The 24397-nt window shown below is 39.0% G+C and overlaps 1 protein-coding gene across 1 annotated transcript in view; it reads right to left on the reverse strand.

Moving 5' to 3' along the window:
• anapc1 (anaphase promoting complex subunit 1) overlaps positions 1–24397 on the reverse strand; it is a 62395-nt gene that overhangs the window by 17495 nt on the left and 20503 nt on the right. The window contains exons 25-48 of the mRNA XM_014411584.3: positions 23494–23572; positions 21456–21492; positions 21154–21227; positions 20533–20711; positions 20312–20398; positions 20082–20221; positions 19732–19850; positions 19307–19437; positions 18404–18544; positions 16384–16536; positions 16077–16158; positions 15557–15648; positions 15018–15152; positions 14393–14475; positions 13650–13728; positions 13464–13538; positions 11707–11759; positions 11476–11629; positions 11175–11368; positions 7375–7461; positions 6139–6256; positions 3410–3487; positions 1972–2039; positions 1683–1821 (exon numbers count right to left, since the gene is read on the reverse strand). Of these exons, the coding sequence (XP_014267070.3) occupies positions 1683–1821; positions 1972–2039; positions 3410–3487; positions 6139–6256; positions 7375–7461; positions 11175–11368; positions 11476–11629; positions 11707–11759; positions 13464–13538; positions 13650–13728; positions 14393–14475; positions 15018–15152; positions 15557–15648; positions 16077–16158; positions 16384–16536; positions 18404–18544; positions 19307–19437; positions 19732–19850; positions 20082–20221; positions 20312–20398; positions 20533–20711; positions 21154–21227; positions 21456–21492; positions 23494–23572 (2577 nt within the window). The remainder of the gene's footprint in view (positions 1–1682; positions 1822–1971; positions 2040–3409; positions 3488–6138; positions 6257–7374; positions 7462–11174; positions 11369–11475; positions 11630–11706; positions 11760–13463; positions 13539–13649; positions 13729–14392; positions 14476–15017; positions 15153–15556; positions 15649–16076; positions 16159–16383; positions 16537–18403; positions 18545–19306; positions 19438–19731; positions 19851–20081; positions 20222–20311; positions 20399–20532; positions 20712–21153; positions 21228–21455; positions 21493–23493; positions 23573–24397) is intronic.

The following is a 24397-nucleotide window of genomic DNA, read 5'->3' on the forward strand; positions in this document are numbered from 1 at the left end:
AACACCTCACCCAGGAGGCGCCCAGGGGGCATCCTTGTCAGATGCCCGAACCACCTCAGCTGGCTCCTTTCGATGTGGAGCAGCAGCTGCTCTACTCTGAGCCTCTCCCGGATGGCCGAACTTCTCACCCTATCTCTAAGGGAGAGGCCAGCCACCCTTCGGAGGAAGCTCATTTCTGCCGCTTGTATCCGCGATCTCGTTCTTTCGGTCACTACCCACAGCTCGTGGCCATAGGTGAGGGTAGGGACGTAGATCGACCGGTAAATTGAGAGCTTCGCTTTTACACTCAGCTCCCTCTTCACCACGACGGACCGGTGCAGCGTCCGCATTACTGCAGCTGCAGCCCCAATCCGTCTGTCGATCTCCGGCTCCCTTCTCCCATCACTCGCGAACAAGACCCCGAGATACTTGAACTCCTCCACTTGGGGCAGGAACTCATCCCCGACCCGGAGTGGGCACTCCACCCTTTTCCGGCTGAGAACCATGGCCTCAGATTTGGAGGTGCTGATCCTCATTCCCGCTGCTTCACACTCGGCTGCGAACCGCTCCAGTGCGAGCTGGAGGCCCTCACCCGATGAAGCCAACAGAACCACATCATCTGCAAAAATCAGAGATGAGATTCTGAGGCCACCAAAGCGAAAGCCCTCCGCCACTTGGCTGCGCCTAGAAATCCTGTCCATAAAAATTATGAACAGAACCGGAGACAAAGGGCAGCCCTGGCGGAGCCCATCACCCACCGGGAACGAGTCCGACTTATTGCCGGCAATGCGAACCAAGCTCTTGCAACGGTTGTATAGGGATCGAATGGCCCGTAGCAATGGGCCAGACACCCCATATTCCCGCAACACCTCCCACAGGACACCCCGAGGGACACGGTCGAATGCCTTCTCCAAGTCCACAAAACACATGTAGACTGGTTGGGCAAACTCCCATGCACCCTCAAGTATCCTGGAGAGGATAAAGAGCTGGTCCAGTGTTCCGCGACCAGGACGAAAACCGCATTGTTCCTCCTGTATCCGAGGTTCGACTAACGGACGAACTCTCCTTTCCAGCACCCTGGCATAGACTTTCCCAGGGAGGCTGAGGAGTGTGATCCCCCTGTACCTGCAACATGTTAATGAACTCTCACCACTAACAAGTACACTACAGAAAGAGAATACAATGCAGATGCTCTGGCTGATAGTAGCAAACTTAATCTAATTTTTTAAAAAGGTGGATATTTATTGCATTTAGCACAGTTGCTTCGGTTAGCATCTATGCTGAGCTTTAAGTCAGGGTTTTTTGTGTCACAAATATGGCTCGCTTTTTCACCAGCTAAATCACCATGGTAACATAAGCTGAACACATAACATGAATAAAAACAGATTATGTTCAGACTTTCAGTTTAATATCAGCTATTTTTCTCCAATTCATTTTATTTACAGCATATTTTAAGTGTAATCCTCTACTGGGAGAATATGATTAATACATAGGAAGTTGCTTACGTTGCTAATATCATGAATGAAGCCCAAATGTAAAGTTATGGCAGTGGAAATTACTGTAGCCGGAGGTAACTGCAAATACAACTTCTCTCTGACTGGGGTTTTAGGTTTAGCCACATTACCTAACACAATGAAAGCCTGCTCATGTTGAGCTTCCCCTATAATGTCGTTATGCTTTTCAGGTTGGTGTGACAGTTTTACCTTGAAGGCTTTGACTCCAGAGCTGCGGTGGTTGACTGTGGTGGCTACCAGGCTCTTCCAACCTTGAGGGTCGTCCTTGTAGGGCAGCTGGCCAGCCCGTAGTTTTACATACAACACCCCATCTCTCGACAAGATGGACCTTAGAGAGATAACAAAAGTAAGATTCGCATTTCCGTCTAAATTCCACTTATACATTTACAATAAAAAGAAGGAATTATGGTCCTTATCATTTAGCAAAATCATTACTGTAAACCTCTACCAAAGTTATACATGTTCTCTCTATACTTGCTTTAGATGCTGTGTTTCTTTGCTGAGGTCTACAGACAGTTCCCAGTAACGTGGTCCTTTCACTTTTACCTGAAAAAAATATATTGACAAAAATTACAAAAAAAGAGATTTTTCCAGGGTCCAGGGAATGCTTACTGCAGTTAAAATGATTTTGGGTGGCATAAGAAATCAGTGTTGTTAATAAGGAGATTGCAAACTTCTATTCTAGAGAACAGCAGATGATGGTAGGAATGGGGTGAGATTCCCATCTTTGACAAGGGGGACCAAAGTGTGTGCTCCAGCTAAAGGTGGATCACACTCCTCAGCCTTCCCAGGAAAGTCTATGCCAGGATGTTGGAAAGGAGAGTCTTGTCCATTAGTTGAACCTTGGATGCAGGTGGAACAATGCGGTTTTCTGCCTCGTTGCGGAACACTAGACCAGCTCTTTACCCCCTTTATGGGAGTTTGCCCAATCAGTCTACATGTGTTTTGTGGATTTGGAATTCGACCGTGTCCCTCGAAGTGTTCCGAAGGGAGGTGCTTCGGGAGTAGGGGGTGTCTGGCCCGTTGCTATAAGCAATTCGATCCTTATACAACCATTGCAGGGGTGTTGTCTGTATAGCCTGCAATAAGTCAGACGTGTGGTTATTGAACTCATCTACGTCTGCCCTATTCTCAACTATTCTATTCATAATTTTTTTATGGACAGAATTTCTAGGTGTAGCCAGGTGGTGGAAGCCTTCCACTTGGGGGGTCTCAGAATCTTGTCTCTGCTTTTTGGAGATTATGTGATTCTGTTGGCTTCATCAGGTGGTGGCCTCCAGCTCACACCAGAGTGGTTCACAGCAGAGCGTGAAGCAGAGTGAATGAGAATCAGCACCTCCAAGTCTGAGTCCATGGAACTCAGCCAGAAAAGGGTGGTGTGCCCACTCTGGGTCAGGGACCAGTTACTGCCCCAAGTGGAGGATTTTAAGTACCTCGGGGTCTTGTTCACAAGGGAATGGGAGACTGACAGACGGAATTGTGCAGCGACTGTAGTGATATGGATGCTGTACCAGTCTGTCGTGGTGAAGAGAAAGCCCAGCGTAGAAGTCAAGCGCTTAATTTACAGGTTGATCTGTATCACCTTACCTTATGATCACAATCTTTTGATATTGACCCAAAATAAAAATGTGGATACAAGCAGTGGAAATGAGCTTTTTCTGAAGAGTAGCTGTCCTTTCCCTTGGAGATAGGCTGAGAAGTTCAGCCATCCGGGAGAGGGTCAGAGTAGAGCCACTACTCCTGCACTTCAAGAGGAGCCAGTTGAGGTGGTTCAGGCATCTGACAAGGATGCTGCCAGGGTGAGGATGGATGGATGGATGGATGGATGGATGGGTGGGTGGGTGGGAATGCGGCAACCCCTACAGGGAGCAGCCAAATAAAGGCAAAGAAGAAGAACAACTATTCTCTGGCTTTACCCGTTTGAGAAGTTGCAGCTCAGGAAGCAAGGTAGGAGCCATCAGTTCTACTGTTGTCTCGTCATACCACTTAGTCTCCTGAAAAGAAGAGGAAATAGTGTCACTCACAAAGTTCGCCTGTAAGATCTCTAAGCACCTTACAATTTCACCAAAGTGCACTATCACCCTTTTATCCGTACAGGGTATTAATACACATAATATTTTATAGAACTGAAACATACAAAACGATACACATTTGATCTATATTTATACACAGTGTCACCAAAAAAACTGCAACAGCAGTATAGAATAGCAGATTGTATGTGAATGTAACAGTATAACAACATGAGGGACAGCACCCCTAAATTCATTCACTTAAATTCCTTTTGAAACAAACCATCTCCAAGTCTGAGTAAGCTTTGACAGATCTTAAAAAGCACACTCACACTTTTACACACACACACACACACACACACACTGATCTCTCCCAGCAGCAGAATTTATAGCTCTTGCAGTTTAAAACACAAATAACAGTTTAATTAGTTTTAGCAACAGTTGAAGATGAAAAGCAAAAGACACACAAAGGGATTGAAGTAATGATTCTGTACACAAATAAAAATTAGATTCAATTTATCTAGCCCTACAACAAACTGGCAACCTTTTGCCCTGTTACAGCTGGGATACGCTCCAGCCCTCCATGACTCTTAACTGGATTAGAAGAAGAAAAATGGATGAATGGAAGCTTCTATATGGCGGTTGTTTTTTTGAAATGTGTAAATTCCCATCTCTTTGGGCTTCCTCAGCGTTTGTCAAACTACGAAACCAGCAAAGAAAAGATTATAAGTGACTCAATAAAATATTAATGAAAATGACTACGACTATATGAAGTAACTGAAAAAGGTTTTGGAGCAGACACTATTTGCTGGGCATGCTAAAATTCACTAATGCTAGAGGCACCATGGAGGTTACAAAGAAGGATCTTGCGTCATTTCTCCCTTCCTCATTTCATCACTCTACAACAGTACTACTATGACAAAACAATTTTCTTGCTCAGAGCGCATCATTTCAAAAGTCACTGGTTTTGCTCTGTAGCCCTTTTCTTTAAAAAAAAATATATATTTTTTTTAAAAAATGAGTAAAGACTTTTTCCTGACACACCTCTCAACTGATTTCCTCTCATTTTAGACACAAGCATGTTGAGACCAACTGTTCCAAGAAAGGTCTGCTTGTGGACTAAATTTGCAGAGAGTTAAGTTCTGAAGAAATGAGCAATTGCCAAAAGCAGAGAAAAATGCTCCCCAATTAATCCCAGATTATACTTTGTGTGTATTTTACACATTGGTGTAAAAAAGAAAAAGAAAAAAAAGAAAAGAAAATGTTCTTCTTCTTACGATTACTATTTTTTTATGTTGCCGATCAATTTTGACGATGTATTTTTGATCATATGTTATAGCTAGTTTTGCTTAAAGTATGACAATAACTAAACAATGCCAGTGTCGTCTGTCATTTATTTGAGTAAATTCCCATTACCTATTGGCTTTGTTCCCAAGAGTGTCAAATATTTGCTTTTACAGATATAAAAAAAGCCAGCAATTTCTATGGAAAGTATTTACCTTCACACATGAATGGTTGACAACCATTGATACTGGGAAACAGCACCAATGTGCGTCACTGTGGCATCCTAATGATGCCACAGTGACGTACATAAAATTCTAACAATGTACTTGCTGAAACAGAAAACAATTCCTGCTGTGTTTTAACACTAGGGATGTGTGTGTTGCCCTTAATACTAGAAACTTTTTTTCCCTTCAAGACTTTAGAGAGAGGTTTTGCTAAGCAGTTATGCTATTTTCACTTTCTCTTATATAAAACTGAAACCTACACAGTGCTGGATACCAGTTTTGGAGAAAACTAAGGTGCAGTGCAATGACTTTCCTCCATTTACATGTAACATGTTTAACTAAGAGCACATAGGCAGTGAGGCCAGCTTTTATTTAATGAAATTGTCACAGATTAATTTGAAAGCACATCTTTTGTCTTTCAAAATCAAGGATACTTGATCAAAACTAACAACGAGGAAAACAATGAGTGGCATATAAAACTATACATGTCTACATACCAGAAAGGAAACTAAAGTTAACATAGGAAAAGACTATATATTTATGTACAACAACCAGATGTGCAGAAAAAGGAAAACTGTATGAACAGCTGAATTATTGCTAATCAGTTAAATGCAAAATTAGTAGCAAATATATATATATATATATATATATATATTAGCTACTCATAAGCTGGCATAAAACTGCTGCTCTTAAAATTTTAAAATAGCACCAATATGAATGAGATGACACCACGGTAGCTGATTTTACACTGACATGAAGACGATTTAGTTTGAAAGTGTATGAAATCAACTGTAGAGGAAGTTGACTAGCTAAGAGCAGTTAACACTGATAAAAAAGCAGAACACAGTGGTATAGTGGACAGGCAAGTTTTTCTAACACCTCAAAACGAACAGAAACCATTGTGCACTACACTCTACAATCTGAGTCAGAACGTACATTTGCTTTTGTGTTAATGTAAAAGTGGAGCACAGAGCACAGCGGTGCCGTTTGTGACAATGAGCTGTGACAAAGAATGAGAGGTGGTTTCAAAGGTGGCTTTGGGACAGGAAAAACTATGTTCAATTTTGAAACATGAACCTAATGGTCATTCACAGGTATTAGGTTGGTACATGTTTCTTGTAACCTGACCTTGTAAGTGACCTCTAAAAGGGCATAGCAAGGCTTCAGGGAGTCCACATCCACAGGGACGAGCAGTCGAGGCTCTGCAGCCAGCACAGCCAGGTGCCGAAGGGCCTGCAGGTGGTAGCTACAGCAAACACAGAAATACAAATATGCATTTGTTTTTGTTTTTTTAATTACTAATATGAACGGATAGACATTCATAACAAACATATTGTTTTTTTTAATATAAAGAATGACAGAGAATTGTGTTGTTATTCTCCAAAATTGAGACAAGCTTAGTTTTTTTACTGCAGGTGTGCCATTCTGAATTTTACAGATCATACGCCACTTCAAGGTTACATAATCTCTACACCATATTGGGGCTAACACTCCCAACTCCGTTACTGGTTAAAGGAGCACAGGTGTAGTGCTTGAAAAGTTTTCCTACCATTTTAGCTATGATGTTCTAAGTATTGGACAACTAGGCTGACTCAACAAAAACGGCAATGCATTTCAGCATTTAAGAAAAGTGAAGTCAGAATTAAGGAAGGGGTTTTTGTTGGGTCTTAAGTCTCTGAAATGATAGTTGAAAATAAATTTAAAAGGAAACTAAAGCCACCTGAATCAGCAGCATCGGGGAAGGATTTGTGCAGGTTGTCCAGTACTTTTTTGGCAATCAAAGAGCAGAGACGGATTCTGAGCTTGTGGATACCATGCCGAAAGCACATCAGCTAATGAGTGCCAGAATATCTTTTTTTTTTTACACCAAATCTGGCCAATGAGCATGGGAAAGACTTCACCAAGAAATAAAATTGATTGAAAACCAATATCAGGGAAGATTTAACTTGAGTGCTGGTTTTTGCACAGATGAATGGATGTGCAGTACCAGCGCAAAAGCAAGCACCACAAATATTTTTAAGCACACTGCACTTATTTTAAGCTAAACTGATAGAAAGATGCTTCAATGCATTTCTTGCATCGTCTTCTTATTTCTTTTCAGAATAAAACACCAAAAATATTTTGGTGGGAAACATCTAAACACATCTAAAATTAGTGTAAAGCACTGTGCAAATTTTATAGAAGTTGTACAACAACTAGTACAAAAACACATGAGAGAGCCACACAAGCAATCATCTGTCCATCACTAATGAAATGATCACAAAAATCATATTCTTATAAGTTTCTATTGCTACTTTTTGGTACTTACACAGGTTATCAACTAAACTCTTATTTTAATATTGTGCGCATATGTATTAGTCTCACCGGTTGTCAGTGCTGTGAGCAGGGAAGTGTGGATACAGGGCACACAGCAGAGCAGCGATGGCTGAATTGGAGGTACTGAGGGTGTACCTGAAAGATGACGTCAAACAACATCACTAAAAAAAAAAATACAAATACACCGTTCTTTCTTTTCACAAAACATTAAAACATGTTCAGTACATACTGATGGGTTTGTAAGGAGAATTTAATTACACAAGCCATTGTAAAGAAAAACGACAACAATAAACTTAAACAATAGAGTACTGTACATAAGTCTTGAGTCACCAATGATAGAGACTTCCAAGTAATCTTACACTGCAACTTAGTGGCAGCAGGTCTTATGGAGTGAGGAATCCAATTTTGAAATGTTTGGTTCAAATTGTTGTCATTTTGTACGAAGGTCAAGCAAGAGCTACAACAGTGTCTACAGCTATCTGTAGGCTCCTTCATGGTCTGAATTTCAGCCAGCTTTTCTGGGGATATTGTCAAAATTAATGGAATTCTGATCCATAGCAAAATATTCAGAAATAAGATATTCCTCAAGACTTTTGCACTGTTTTTAATCTAAATATATATTTGAAGAACCTTGTGTATAAAAGCAAAACACATTCTTCCACATAAACTTTGTGTTCTGTTAGTTAAAGCAGGTGAGTGCTGTAATCCAGTTAAAACCTTCAGACTGCAGTAGAGCCACTTAAACGTAATAGCTGGCAGTTAAGCATCTACTTTGACTCAACATTATTAAAATGACCCCATTAGTCATACAATAAAGGCTTCTTGTGTCTGGAAGGTTACTGAGGTTCAACTGGGATAAAGGATGTTGCTCTTCATTTAATGGCTCCTTAATACTTTTAATTCCTCTACTCTAGTAGTTCCAAACGTCAGGGTCAGCATGCCCTAGAGTTTCATAGAGGGTGTTACAGAAGTCCTGCAGCAAGTACACAGTAGACAGATAACACAATCATCATGCTTCAAAAAAAAACAACCAAACTATTTCCAGCTTCTCAGTTCTTGATAAAAGTGAAAATAGTTTGGGCTTTGGGGCACAAAAATGACAAAACAATCATAGTAAGAAAAATCGACACTTCTGTTAAACTAAATGTCTAACTTTTGCTTATACATTCCTTGAGACAGAATACCCTTATTGTACCCCTATAGCCTTCTAATAATTGCACTCAAAACGCTGGTTTCAAAACAGACAATGGCATATGGCAAAGGGAAAACAAGGACAAACAGGATGTCCTTAAAATCCTAAAACAATTGGGAGCCACTGCAGTGCTCTCTACCAAAATACTGTTTACTTTATACCGCTAAACTAAAAGCACCTCAGTCCAATGAGGTGCTTTAGTGAAGCATCATCAGTTTTCTATTTTAAGCAAATAAAGATTTTTTTTCTGCTTGTAGCACTGAGTCAGTCAAACTGACTAACAGCAACATTACACGACTGAAGAGTCCTACCATTTGGGCGCCTGGCTGCTGCTTAGACTAAAAGAGGGATGAATGCTAACAATCAGTTCTTTTGAGTCACTTTCCTTTTGTGGTGTGCTTGACATTTTCAAATTCTGTTGAAATGAATGAACTTCCAGGAGACTGAGCCAAAACAAAAAAGAAATAAATCCAAACAAAATAGGGGCAAGTAGCAGAATCTAACTCTAGTTCTGAGTCTAGCATTTTAGTCAGTGTCAGTGGGACAAGTATAATATATCTTATGTGCTCATGCTTAACTAGTACAAACTGAAACTCATGCAAACAGAAAGAACTCGTGATAGAAAAGCCACAGTCACCTTTGAAATACAGATCTAAGCCCTCTTCACACAAACTGTGTACACTGTTGGAAGAACTGGATTGAGCTGCCCATTCTCACATAAGCAGTGAAAATGGGCAGACAGTGTTCTTACTACTAGAAATACAACATCTGAGGCAGAATAAAGGTGCTGTAGGGTGAACTGTGTAGGGCAAATGAACACTGGCTCACAATATCTGTCCAGTTATCACATGGGACCAATCAGACATCAAACAGTCTTCGTACTAGGGAGGTGACAGTTTAAAAATTATTCAATGTGAAATCCAGCTGTGTCAGACACAGTTTGCGTCACTTCAGTTTCCTACTGGGGGACAATTACCAAGCTCTATCTCAATTGAGATCCAATGGGAAGAGGAAATTAAATACGGTAAGTAAATAAAGAAGGAGAGGTTGAGGAAAGGGGAAATAAAGAACAAAAAGGATCACCAAATAAAGAGACCAAACGTAAATGGGAAAAACATACGTGAGAAATTGAATGAGGAAAAAAAGAAGGGCCATGATGTAATGATAACTGCTAAATAAGTGGAAAGCAAATGTGACCAGGACATTTTCAATGGAAACAGAGAAACTAAATGACATACGAGCAGACAGCGAGACTGCAGGAAAAGTGACAGTGAAATAGCATGACTCTGCTACCCAGCATGACCTACAATCTCTGAAATGACACAAGACAAACTGCTTATGAAAATATATGCTATCGTGCAGAGCATTCAAACCTGCAGTCCTTACAGTGTGTGGGCTTTCAGCTGGCAGGTCTAAAATAAAATGTGACCTGAATGAAATGAAAAGGTCCATCTGATTATGGCTGTAGGTGGAGAGATGTTTTTGCAGAATGTGATGAAAGAGTGGGAGCTGTTGTTTCTCTTCAAAATACACAGACCAGGGTCAGCGGTTTGAGGAACCTGGCTTGGGTGTGTGTTTGCGTGCACATGTGCGCATGAATGTCATTCATTATGTGGAACACAGCACTCAAAGCAGACTTTTTTTTGTATTTGTGTGGCTAACCCACGCTGTGCATGTGTACGTGTTGCATATGGTCTTTCCCAGAAAAAAGCAGGGTGGGTGTGGGTTTGCATGTATAGATGGATGGATGAATGCATGCAATTGTTCAATTCAGGTGTCATATGACAGCCTACATACAGAATATAACTCAAACCTCAGTGTCTTCCTTCATTCAAGAAGCATGAGCAACATCAAAGTGTGTGTGTGTGTGTGTTGGTGTGTGTATTTATTTTTTGAAGCATGATTCCTTAGAGGTTGTTGTGGAAGTTTAAAACAATGCCCACCTTGTTGGTACCTTGCCTGTTGTATAGTCTTGAAATGATTTTATGTATGTAAACATTTGCGTTTATCTATGAGTATATTGTACAGTTTTTTCTTCTTACTGTTATATTTATTACTACTGTACTTCCAAGCTTTACAGTTCTTCAGAAAAATCTACATCAGAGAACCACATTGTTTCATTGTGTGAGATGTTTCTCCAGTATCTTGAATATCATCAGTACAACACTAAATATGTATTCATCTACAGCTGAAAATAAAATGCAGCAAATGGTCTAGTTGATGCTTTTTGGAAACAAAAATGATTAAAAAAAAGCCAATAAAAAAAAAACCAAACCTATATTTAATATTTAGAGACTAGAATATTTGTCACCTCATCAAAAAGTTATTTAGGACAGAGTAAGCCATCGCTAGCCAAGAGTTAGGCTAACTACAAGAAAACCAGCCTGATCTTTATGTTCAAGTAAAAACACAAGTTCAGTGATTACAGAAATTGCTTTACCGGCCGCTCTACCCTTTCCCCAAAGCAACTTGACAAAAGCCTTTTGATTTTTGGCCTGAAAATGCACTTCAGCTATGAATAGATAATTGACAATTGATATGAATTCAAATGTATTATAGTTTTATACTAGTTTTCTTCACTTGCAATAAGGAATATATTTTAATAAATTTCAATGGGATTGGGAAAATGGCCATATTTTGGTTGTTCCCATCTCACCTGCCTCCTCCCAGAAAGAGCAGACCCAGTGCCATGTGATGAGCCATGTGGAAGCCATAGTTCATTTCACCACCAGTCCGCTTGTGGAAGAAACGACAAAGCTGCAGGACCTTCAGGTTTCCTGTACCAGACATCACCATGGACATAGCCAGCAGAATCATTGACAGGCAGGTCTGGAGGTTGTAAAATGTGTGCTAGGGAAGAAAAAGAAATCAAAGAGAAAATAATTTAACTGTAAGTAGATGAGGTAGCACAACATTGTTTCTTACTGTTAACAAAGTCAAAAATATAAAACACTCACAGCACCCACAGCAGCTGTACCAGCAAAGGACATGATTGTCATGTGGGTCCTGGCCAAGCTATAAAGGCAGTCAAAGGCATCAGAGTTGGCAGAGCCAGCAAACCGTAAACCAAGTGCCAAACAGGCCCCAGCTGTAATGTAGTCTTGGGCTTGGCTAAGAGAAACAAATACAATCAATTAGCAGAATTCAAATGTATAACATGAGTTGATGTTTTTGGCTTCAATACTTACGCCATCGTCTCCATGTTAATGTCCTCTGAAGGGTCAAAAGTCCCTCTCATGATCTGAAAACAAAATGAAAGTTGAAAACAAAATATAGACATGAGTGGTCAGGTTTCAGAAATAATACTTTTGACAGTATTTATTTGCTAAATTAACTGAAAACTCACAAAATTCTCATGATAAAACTATGGAAATAGAAAGTAAACATCAAGGAGGAAAGGGCAAAAGAAAAATCATAGGCAGTAAGGTGACAGTGGTTTAGAGTTAGCTTGCTCTCTCATGTTTGTGTGTGGCCAGCTTCATCCCATAATCCAAAGACATGCAGTTACTGGGGCTAGGTTAAGTTAACTGGTGATTCTAAATTAGCCTGACTGCCTCTCTCTCTCTCTACTGGTTGTGCAGCAAGCTGTCCAGGATGTACCCTGCCTGGGTCCTGTTGCAGCTGGCATAGGTTCCAGCTAGCACATGACACTGCACAGGGTGAACTTAAGAAAATGGATGGAAGGAATGAAAAGATATTAAAGCATAAATCTCTGTATAGTGCTGACTATAATGCAGCTATTCATACCTGATTAGAAGGGCAATAACCTGTTTTGAGTGTGCCAAGGTTCTAGTTACTAGTATTTATTGCCATTCAAAATACAAACCACAAAAATGTAGTTTTACATATTTATATCCAGTGATGTAAATTATACTGTAGCAGTGTTTCTTAAACTGTGGGGGTGGGCCCCCCTACTGGGGGATAAAGTCATTGCAGGGGGGCGTGGACAACCAGAAGAAAAACATAAAAGATGGGAGTGAAACTAAACTGAGTTGAATGCTATCATGCTGACAAGTCTTTTTAGTTATCTATTTGACAGGGGGGAAAAAAAACATGAAATGGAATACATTTATGTTATTAAAGATTAAAAGTATGGGATTATTTTTTTCCTTTTTGTCATAAAAAGGCAGAACAAGCCTGAATTAATTATTTGATACTCTTCCCAAGGGGAAAATATTTCTGGCAGTTTTGCTGACCAATACATTGAATTTTCTTCATCATGAAGATATCAAGCAACAAACACTGCAATAAACTATCCACATCTACAGGTAAATGCTTGGCTGATTTACAGATAAAATTTTGGCCTTGGTCAAATTTATCTGAGTTTATGTTATCAGTAAGCCTATAAGGACATAGGAAGTTAAAGGCTAATATGCAGACTATTTGTTTTAAAGTCACTGTAATTATTCACAGTGTTATCAGACACGGCTTATTTTCCTGCCATTTCTCAAGCTTAGCGGCCACACAGGTTTTCGCTGTTCTATAACTATATTTACATATACACGTTGGACATTTTTTAATGTTTACTCTCCCAGTCGTTTGTTGAAACATCTCTAAGATGTTTCCAAGTTGTATTTTGCTCAGATAACTTTTCTGTTTTTAGAAATAGCCTTTTTCTTGTTTATCCACTGACGCCATTTCTGCTCATGTAAACTACCCATCCATCTTTGGGTGCATCAGTAAAGTACAACTACAGACCAGGGGAAATGCTTTTATTAACAGAATGTAGCTAGAGTCATTATGCTGTTACAGCAATTACCAAGAACCAATATCAGTGCATCTTCCAAAAAATAAGCCACCAGAATTGGCTAAATTAGCTAACTGAAAAAGGGTAAACCTGCCTCCATCCACACAAAACCACACGTCACAAATGTCCACTTGTTCCTCTTTGTGTGTGTGTGTGTGTGTGTGTGTGTGTGTGTGTGTGTGGTGTGCTTATTCTCACCTGTGGGATGTTACTCTTGACCCAGATAGTATTAGGCAGGATTTCATCCCACATGATAATACACCGGGCCAGAGTCTTTAGGGGTAGAGAGAAAAGAAGAAGAGACACAGGTATATCAGATTAAAATATAGAAAGGTGGGAAAAAAGATCACACACAGAAACACACAGAGCTAGATCCACACTAACCCTCAGCAGCAGAAACTCTGGCTTAATGAAGTCCAGGAGGAACAAAGTATCTGGAGGTTTCAGCCAATCAGCAATCGACCTAGTGGGCGAAACCATGATGAGAAAAGGGAGTGTTAATACCTTCTTTCAGCACCCTCTCAAACAACAGATAGCAGATGAGTTTTAAAGAACCTCTTGACCATTAGACTGTTAGAAACTGGAGGAGTCTCAGTCTGATGTAGTGTAATGTCACTATTTTTTCCATCAAATAGGCTATGGTGCTCCAGTTACGGTTCACGTGGGCAAGAAGTGGTTAGAAAGTCGAACACAGCACAGGACATTTTGGCCATTTTAAAGAAACACCCCACCAGCATTACAGAGTAATTATGGTGGAAAGATTCTGTGCCCCTTGAACAGTTTGCTACTTCTAATTCTATAACACCGGTATTACATTTTTTGGGGGGTAAATATTTAATGTAATATTTTTATGTTTTTTTTCCCAGTTTATTCTATCTAGTTCTGTTTCTCCTAATAAAATAAAACACTTGTCAGCAGAGTATCTCTTTTTAGATTGTTTTGTCACACCATGAAGAGTATGCCTACACTCTTTGTATACAAATTTTAGGAGGTCAGTAGAAAGGAGATAAATCTAAAACAGAAGTCTTTAAGTCGCCTTTCCAAGACATGGAATAAACCTATTTTCATATCAAAACTTTTTTTATTTTATTTTGGAGACAAAAATGTAAAAACCTTTTTTCTCTCACCTGTTGTTGGTTTTGAGGTAGATCATGGCGAGGGCTAGCGTAGCGCCTGGACATGTCACATCTACATTAATAGTGTCACCCTCCTGAAATGACCAATGGTAAGGTTAATTAGCTAATCACAGAAGCCAGACCACTGTTTCATCAAATCATTTGGTCAAACTTCATCTAAAGAGAGGTGTGTCCCAACTGCAAAACCCCTTCACACCTACATAATTAAATATGACAATTAGCTTTTGCAATTGGGATAGTTTATTTAATGCAATATTGTTTACTCGTGCTACTTTAGAGTTTTCTTACACATTTGACATTGGCACATGTGACAACAATAAACTGAGAACAAACCTCAACTAATACGAATATGGAAAATAAAATTCATGAAGATTTGTTTACCAAATCCTTTCCTATTAGTGGGGAAAAAACAATACATCAGCACAGACTGAACATATGAAGAACCATGACATAGTTTTTGAGCTGCAGTTCTTATTGTATGGTAAAATTCTTTAGTAGTTATACAGTCACATTCTTCAGTATTATTTTATCGCATTGAAATAACACTGCTACACTGTAGACAAAAAAAAAAAAAAAAAAAAAAAAAAAAAAAAAAAAAGGGGGTTGTTTCATGTACCTTGATTTGGTAGCTGGGGGATTTGTGCCTCTCCCGGTTGGCCCCAGCCTGAGCTCTGCGATGTCCCCCAACCATGTACTGATACAACTGCTCAGGGACATTCAGGTCTGTCATCCCAATCAGGTTGCTGCCATGCTATGAGGAGAAAGGGGAAGGAAGAACAAGCAAGGTAAGTGCAGGACAGAAAAGGATGAGAGTAGAGATAAGAAACAAGAGACATGCAGAGACAGATGTCAAAGAAAACCAATATTTGAACTTGGGTTTTGTCCCTTTATTACTGGGCTTCAAGCATCATTAACACCTGACAATATTATGATCTGAGGTTTCTCTTACAGAAGTGAGCAGGTATCCAAGGGACTTTTAAAAGAACTTATGTGGCTTAATAACAGAAAAAAATGTATGTGTACAAAAAAATAAACATAACAATCGGGTTTTGTGAGAAGCTGTTACTTTTTTTTTTTTAATTAGTTACTATTGCAACAAACAAATGGAAAATGGCAACGTATATTCATATATATATGTTTTTTTGTTTGTCTTACCCCCAGACAGACCATACCAAGAGCGAGCCCAGCTGCTAACGAATAGGACTCTCTGTCTGTACAATATTCCATCTCTGGTCCAGGGGGTCGACCTGAACAACAGACAGACCAAAAGTTACCATCTATGCATGGCAAGAAAAATCTAATTAAAGTAAAAATAAAAGTTCAACAGTGAGACTGGATGCAGTGTTTAAAATGGAGCAACAGAGCTTAAGCAGAACTTCTAACCTGACTGTTTACAATGTCTATTCAAGAAAACAGTATTTTTCTTGCAGTTTGAGAGATACCTATCCATTAAACATGCATTTGGCAATTAAATAATAGCCCAAAACCCAAATTATATTGTGCTCTTTTTTTTCAAGGTGTTACATATATAAAATACTGTTTATTTACTTCAGTGAAATTCATATCCAGCTCTTTAATTAACAGCTTTTAATGTATCCGATTTAAACTTTTAGGTAATTTTATGGAACTTTTTCCCATTGTGTTGTCTCCCTTTTGCGCACACACACTTACACACCTATCTCAGACAGCAAGACTTCAGCATTGTGTCTATGACCCGTTCCTTGGTACACCAGCCCGATGCCAATTACAGCTGCAACCTGTAACAGAAAAAGAAAAAACAAAGAAAAAAAAAACAGATGAAGAACTGAATGATCATCCAGGGAAGATAAAAAGAAATCTCTTCGGGGGTGCGACAGGAAGGGCATCTAGCGTGAAAATCTGACAAATCAAACATGCAGCACTACCTGCTGGGGCCACCCCCTGTGAAGACGGAATTAATCGAAATTAGCTTTATCTTCTTCTTTATACGTACTCACTCTTACCTGAACATTGTGTGGCACGTCCAGCTCAGTGGAAGTGGGCGGGAGAAGGGCAGGAATGTGTATGCCAAGTAGGCGAGTGATCGACATGTCCATGGTGCCCAGTTTGGCTGAAGACACACCCAGGAGGAGCCCAATGCTGGTCATTTCATGGCCCTGAGAGACAGAGGCACCCAGACATTAAATCACAATAAAAACTGCATCTGCAATTATCAGTGATAAACAACAACTTTCTAATATTTCATACACCTAGCAAAAGCTAACAGTAGAGAAATATTATCAAACAGCTTCTCTTCAAATAGTAGTCACTTTTAATAAAATTTAGACTATTACTTATTGAAAATGCAGTGTAATGCATGCTCTTTTGCACTAAAAAAAAAATGCAGTCTAACTGGCTTGATCTGTGACTCTCGTATCTGAGATCATGACAGACAGTTTTCATTAGACCCCTGTGTGCACATTTGTTTGACCGACCACAACATGTTTTAACACAAACAGCATGAAATAGGTGATTGCCGTGCATAGTGAACACATGCCATGAAGTAAGAGGCCATCTGTTGGACAGCCTTCCTTAGCCTTCATAATTTAGACATCATATTATCATTTGACTAAAAGTAAATGAAAATATTCTTGTATTGAATGACAATGTAGACAAAAAGCTCAGAAAATGATGATTAACCATTTACTAGTTTGTGAAGATAACCGCTGGGACCTTGTATGAAATTGTAAAATATGGGTTGCTCTCTTCCAGGGATGTCAAAAATCATGGGTCAAATACGAGTTAAAATACAAACTGAAAAACTAGATAAAATGACACAGTTTTTGCTTGTAAAACGCTGACGCAAACTGGAATGTTTAAAAGGTGAATGGCATCACCCCAAATTCTTTTTAAAACCACAGTCATAAACAATTCTAATGAATTCTGATCCTCAGTATGCAATTCTCTATCACAGCAAGAATAGAAACTGTCAAAAAACCACTAGCAACAAACACGCTTCAACCACGTTCATTGCTTTCATTCACACTGGAAGCTGTGACATATTTTACCATCAACTCTCTGCATCTGATTAGTTCATTCTTGTGTGTCGAGCTGTGGATATTTATTTCTGAGCCTTTATTTTAAAAGATCAATTAGTTAGGAGACTATGAATGAGATACTATAAAGCTATTATAAAGAATATAATTTAAAATAAAAGAAATATATACTGGTGAAATCTCGATATTAGGGCAGTTGAGTTCCAAGATTCACCATTACGGTTTTTATACCAACAATATAATTAAACGTTAAACGCATACAATAAAAATTTGCAGTGAAAAACATTACCATGTAAATGCAGAGGGGGAAAAAAGAACTCAAAATAGGAGGACATGGTGTAGAACACAATTAGGACTGAGCAGACTTATATTGCATTCATACAATGACTAATACAGGGAAATAACTGTGATTATCATCAACCACAGCTTAAATTTACACAAAAATCAAAATTCAAAACGGGAAATGAAAATGAATCAGTCTTAAACATAGCGTGGATACTCAGTATGGATGAGGTTCAAAGGCTTAGCAATCAATCTTCAAATACCCTTTCACATAGACATTTGAATTTAGAAAAAAAAAAAAAAAAGATTTGGCTTGCGACATCCTGTTGTTTTTCTCACCCGAAAGTTGGAAGGAGTTGTCTCATGTCTAAGTTCTCACAAGGGAAAGTTTCACTTTGACTAGCTGCCAAGCTATGACGCATGTTTATGTATAAACTGTATTTAACTTCAAATTTGTTTTCATCTTATCGTTCTTTGTAAGTTGGGCGTGTGACAGAAGCGGGAGCTCTAAATTATTGCAAGAAAACAAAATTTAAAGCACAACCGGCTCTAAACTGAGCATTTAAAGTACAAAGTATTCTTTGAGTGTAGAGTGTTATACATGTACTTACGCACACTTCTTACTTTCTGCTGTAAAACTCAACATAGCAAAGAAATACTGAAATTGTTCCAGCACATGTAAGCCTGTGTGTAGACAGGTGTGCACCTTTGTGAGGTAGTCATGTATGTTCAGCGTGGCCAACTTGGTGAGGTGTCCATTGAGCCCCAAGGCCATAAGGAAGCCTGCATACTCATTAGCCAGCTCAGGGCTCTTTGGCTTGTTGTAGGCAATCCAGGCTGAGTCCACCTTAAAAACAAAAAACAAAATTAAACTATATTTATTGGTATAACACTAATAAATGTCTTTGTTGCAAGAGAATGAGGTTTTTTGAGTATTTACAATTATTAGAATATTTTATTTGTGCTCAGTTTTAATATCCATTTAGCATTACACTGCCCAAAGAATAAAAGACACTCAAACTAGAACAACAGTGACATTGTAACTAATATGGCTCACGTTCCATTCACAGTTATTACCCGTACAACTACTCTAATGCCCATTAAGTGATCATTGTGTGCAAGATTCGCTGAAATCGGACCAAAACCCTGGAAGTCTCCATTCTTGTTAATTATGAAGGAACACAATGACAGTAGCTTTAGCCAGAGTTATAAGCTAAAAGCTAAAACAAGCTGAACAGTATAAATAAATATTCATCAAATGCTTAAATCTGTTAGCATCAATATCATATTTTTTTTCAATACTCTCCAGTTTAACATAACAATGACATTAGAAATAGGTAAGTAGTAAATAAACACGATGTTGAATAAGCAATGTAAAATGTTTTACATTTAAGGTTGGATAAAACTGAAGCTGTGGAACAAGCTAGCGGGTTTTAATTAAAATTATTCTACAGAATTACAGGTAGAGCTAATAGAAAAATACTAATAAAATAATAAAAAATAAAAATTTAATTTTTAAAAACATTTATAGGCCTGTCAACATTAACATTTTGGGGTATTTACTAAGTAACAGACTGATTGATTAAACATGCAATGATTTCAGTCTCACCTGTGAGGCAGGGGCTATTTTAAGCCCAGCAGCTACTCCGTTATGAAAACTGGGCCAGCTAGTCATATTGGGAGGAACATCAATGTTTCCGCTGTTCAGATCTACCACAGTATTCCTCGGAAGGGCACGGCCTGAGGAAGAAAAATAAAAATGAGAAATAATCTGCAAATGCATGTAGTTATTAAAACGTTAATCCTCTTAAACTTTGGAATATTTTGTTCCTGATTTAGCAAAGATAATTACAATGTTTTTTCTTTTTTTGGAAAGTTATGTTTCCTCTAGGGCAGTGATAAATTGTACTGCAACAGCTTTTATTATTGCACAAACTAATTTTATCTTCCTGTTAAATGAACCATTTACAAATTTCCACATTCTCGTCAACTTGTTCCAGTAGATTTTATTTTTTAACTGAAAACTTAAAATACCTGTGAGGTTGAGTTTTGGGACAGGTAAAGGTTCAGTCGGTACTGGGTGATAAGAGAAGAGAGTGAAGAGGCCCCTGCCAACTGGCAGGGCCATGGTCCTTTGACACAGCTGCAGGAGTCTATAGAAGGCAAGGACATGGACAGGGCAGGTGATAAAAACTATAAAAACATCACAGATTCTAAAAAAAATGCCAACTGGCCAATAAGTTTACCACACAGATTAGGGGAGAAGAAAGGAAACACAGAACAGTACAGAAATATATACTGCATATGCCTTTTTAGAACTGGTGTTTTGCTGTCTCTGTTTCAAGACCAAAGATGTTCATGACAAATGCATGCATTATACTCACTTGTTCTCTTTCTCCTCTATGTACTCATGGTCAGACACCTCTGGGAGCTGGACAACACTAACCCGGACAGGTCTGGAGCTCTGCAGAAGCCTCCTGACCTCTTGGACCCTCAGATCCTGACTCCAAATCAGTCCTGTGACCTAGTGAGAAGAAGACATAAATATCTGAATTTTTTCTACAGAACACACTACTAACAAAAAATATATAAACATGTTTATGAATTTGTTTACCTCTTGAACAATGTCTGACATCCCATCCTCCTCCTCATCTGGTTCTGTGGTTGCAGGAGGTTCCAAGGACAGGCCTGAACTTACAGACTGGAGAAACACACAAATTATAAGGCCAAAAAAGAACCAAAAGTTTGAAAACTTACTTTCCTATTTTAGAATCTGCAGACACTGAACTCCATCTTTATCTAAATAATTTAGGTTTTAAGTTTTTTTACACTCACAGCTTTGCTCTTGGCAAGGGTCATTTTGTGGGCTTGTTTGGTAAGATCTTGTCTTCCAATCAGAAGACAGACCTCCTCTGACCAATCAGAACACGGCTGCTCACGGCACCGATAGATTGCCTCTCTAATAGGCAAAGCCACACCAAAGGGGACCGACTCCAAATCTTTCAGGGTGAAACCTAAACCAGTGAAAAATGCACAGTTTTTTAGAAACAAGGAATATTCTGCTTTAGAGGCAGTGTCCTTTGAGCGCTAACATAAATACACACAAACAGGTGGGTGAAACTCAAAAGCTGCTACAACTGTTGTATGTACATGCTTTATACTATTGTCAGCTCACAGCTGAACAACTAAAATATCATAGGGTACATTACCCATTTTAAAATAAAAAGATTTAAGAAGCACACTTATATTAAAAACCAATATTAAAACCTTTATTCACACAGCAAACATGTCACCCAGCAGTGAGAAAGCACATTCAGGTTCACAGACTGGTTTCAGTGGACAGGTGTGAATGTGTAAATATGCATGTAAACCACTGTGGTGGCGAAAAAGAGGATATAGCTTCAACATTCCTTTCTGAATATAGATTCTTTTTTTTAAGAGACATACTTCTCTTACCCTGTGAGGTGAGCCAGACCACCAGCTGCTCAGCCAGATTTTCACTGGAGGACATCACTTTAACACTGCTCTGTCTAGAAAACATACATACAAGAGAAATTAACGGAAAACTTTAACTGTTATTAGGTATAAGATTTTTACAAGTTGACCTTTAGGGGTATATTAACAAACAGAAAAATAATACAAAAGAATGTGCTGGTATCCTGTATGTCAGAATTCATTTTAGCTGTTTCAATGCCTTAAAAGAAAAAAAAAAGAAGAAATTTAAAAGCTCTTGCTCATGTTTCTGTCAGATGAATTACCTTCTTATTTGGGGTTCAGTGGCAGAGGATTTCTGGCCTGATGAAAATGAGAAAGGGGGGTGAGGAAGATCAGCAGCAAGGAAAACAGGTCAATGAATTTACAAATCAGGCTTGGCACTCTTTTTGCAGCTCTTACCGTATTTTCTGCACTGTAAGGCATACTTAAAGTCCTTTAATTTTATCAAAAATTGAAAGAGCGCCTTATAATCCGGTGTGCCTTATGTATGAATTCTGGTTGTGCTTACTGACCTCGAACCAATTTTATGTGGCATACGGCGCTGAAAAATCTGTCAAAATGTTTTAGTACAACTTTGGTACGCTACGAAGCCACACCGCTAGATGGATTGTCGGAGCATTATGGCTACCGTAGTCAGGGGCCTCGCAGACTGGGACCTTAAGAGGACGGAGTTTTGGACCCAAAGTCAAATGAACACTGCAGCATCAGTGAGAGTTAAAAACCATAAATTCTTTCAGCTTTAATAAGATGATCAGCGTTGCTGCTTTACCAGGTGTAACAATTAAGTTTAACATCCAGGCATCCATGAAAACAATGTATTAAATTTAACAGGGCTGGAGGTTAGCAGGAAGTTACCTTGCTAGTTTCCACCTAAACATGATATAGCATGTTATAACTGAGAGATTTCTGAAAAAATTAAAATGTACAGCTCTGCTATCACTTCCAACATAAACAAAGACAGAAAACTAAACAGCAGTGACATTTGTATGGTTACTGAAGTTGGACTAGCTGGTATATAATGATGTGCTACGTGATCGCTAGCGAGACAGCTATGTTAGCATAATTGAAGCTGAAGGATGAACGCTAACTTTTTGCCATTCCAAAAGAATTAACGTGCGGGTTCTCGATGGTTAGGGGAAAATGCAATCGCATGGCCGGTATGCTGTAAACGGACTAAACTTCAGTCAGGAGAACAACTGAGATAATCCATCCACAATACGAGGTTAGTCATTAATATACTGCAACAACATGGGAATAGAGCAGCTTCGAGAGAATTCAGCATTGATGAATAAATGGTACGGAAGTGGAGGAAGCAAGAATCCATCCATTCATTCGCTTATCCTTTTCAGGGTCGCGGGGGGCACTGGAGCCTATCCTAGCTGTCATAGGGCGAGAGGCGGGGTATGCCCTGAATAGGTCGCCAGTCTGTCGCAGGGCTAACACACAGAGACACAAACTGCATGTCTTTGGATGGTGGGAGGAAGCCGAAGTACCGGGAGAACACATGCAAACACAGGGAAAACATGCAAACTCCATGCAGAAAGACCCCGGCCTGATGGTGGAATTGAACTCAGGACCTTCTTGCTGTGAGACAACAGTGCTATCAGTACCATGTCACCGTGCTGCCAGGAAGCAAGAATGAGTAAAGTTTGACGTATCTGACTGTTTTGTTTCGGTTATTGTGCCTTATAATCCAGTGCACCTTATGTATGAAAACAGACACGTTCGTCAACAGTATGCCTTATGGTCCAAAAAATACGGTAAATATATTAAAGCATTTTCAAATCTGTAGTAAAAACTGTAACCAAAAAAAGAACAAAAAAAAGAACATTAAAATGAGTGGTTAAAATAAAGGCTTGCAAAGAAAAGCGTCTGGACTTCTTTAAGTTGCTTGAAGACGTTTCACCTCTCATCCGAGAAGCTTCTTCAGTTCAAAGGTCAAATGGTGGAGAGTCCCAGATATAAACCTAGTAGGAGTATCCCCCCACAGAGGGACAAAAGGACCCCCTGATGATCCTCTAATCGCCTGAGCCAAGGTGTGAAACTGGGTGTGGGTCCCAATCAGCCAGAGTTTCGGGTGTGTTCATAGTAGGTTTATATCTGGGACTCTCCACCATTTGACCTTTGAACTGAAGAAGCTTCTCTTTCTTTCTGTGCTACTGGGCCCTGAAGCATGAAGGCAGGGGACTGGCAGGTAATAGGGGGTGGTTGTCAATAAATGAACCCAAACATGCATACCCACAGAGAAACACACAGTGCAGCATGCAAGAAAATGATCTTAAAGGTTAGTCACTAACAAACCTGCAGAAAGCTTGGCTAGGTACTTGGATACATCTGTTGAAGTAGCATTTTCATCTCCAATGACATAGAGAGCATAACTCTGGAAAAAAGGTTAAGAGAAGAGATGTAAATATGATACAAAAACACTTGCACAGTATAGATTTTTACTGCATAAAAAAATAAATATTGACATTTCCAGTGAAGAGCAGTTATATTTTCTAAAGAAAAAAGAAAGGGATAATTTAAATAAAACTGTTCTGTGAACTGCAATGAACTGATGTGATCAAAGCTTTTTGATGGATGAATATGAACCTCAGTTCTTCACTCCATCCTGTTCTAAGTGGTGAAGGGGAAAACCTTTAATCAAGAGGCATTTAGGCTTACAAGGAGGGGACTTAGAGTGCTCTCACACTTTACTTTACTCTTCCTATTGCCGATTCAGGAGATACTGTGCGCATCGAAATATGAGCCAGTACACGGTAACGAAAAATTGTGCCACAGTCATAATCAAAGCACATAAATTTGTGAACAAATATTTGAACAAACATGACAATATGACCAATGTTGTATCCATGTCTCTCTGTTGAGTACTGTCTTTTTAAGAGTGATATGAAGTACCAAAACTTAGGCCCTTCTTATTTAGCACTGCATATCCATTTCTATGCAAAAAAAAGGAAGAGCAACATCATTTTTACACTGCGAAAGTACAAATGCCTGAGTGTCACCTGCACATGTGGTGCTTAATATTTTATTTTTGAAATAAGAAAAAAAGGTAAGGAAATATGGTTCATGAATTGCAGCTTTCTAACAATTCTATAAAGCAAGTTAAGAAAAAGGAAAGACAGACGGCATTAACTTCTTGGAGATATATAGATAGATAGTAAGCTACACTCACTATACTTGAAGAAAGTTATTTTATAAAATG

The sequence above is a fragment of the Maylandia zebra genome, linkage group LG13 (assembly GCF_041146795.1).
Source record: "Maylandia zebra isolate NMK-2024a linkage group LG13, Mzebra_GT3a, whole genome shotgun sequence".
In the NCBI taxonomy this organism is placed as follows: Eukaryota; Metazoa; Chordata; class Actinopteri; order Cichliformes; family Cichlidae; genus Maylandia; species Maylandia zebra.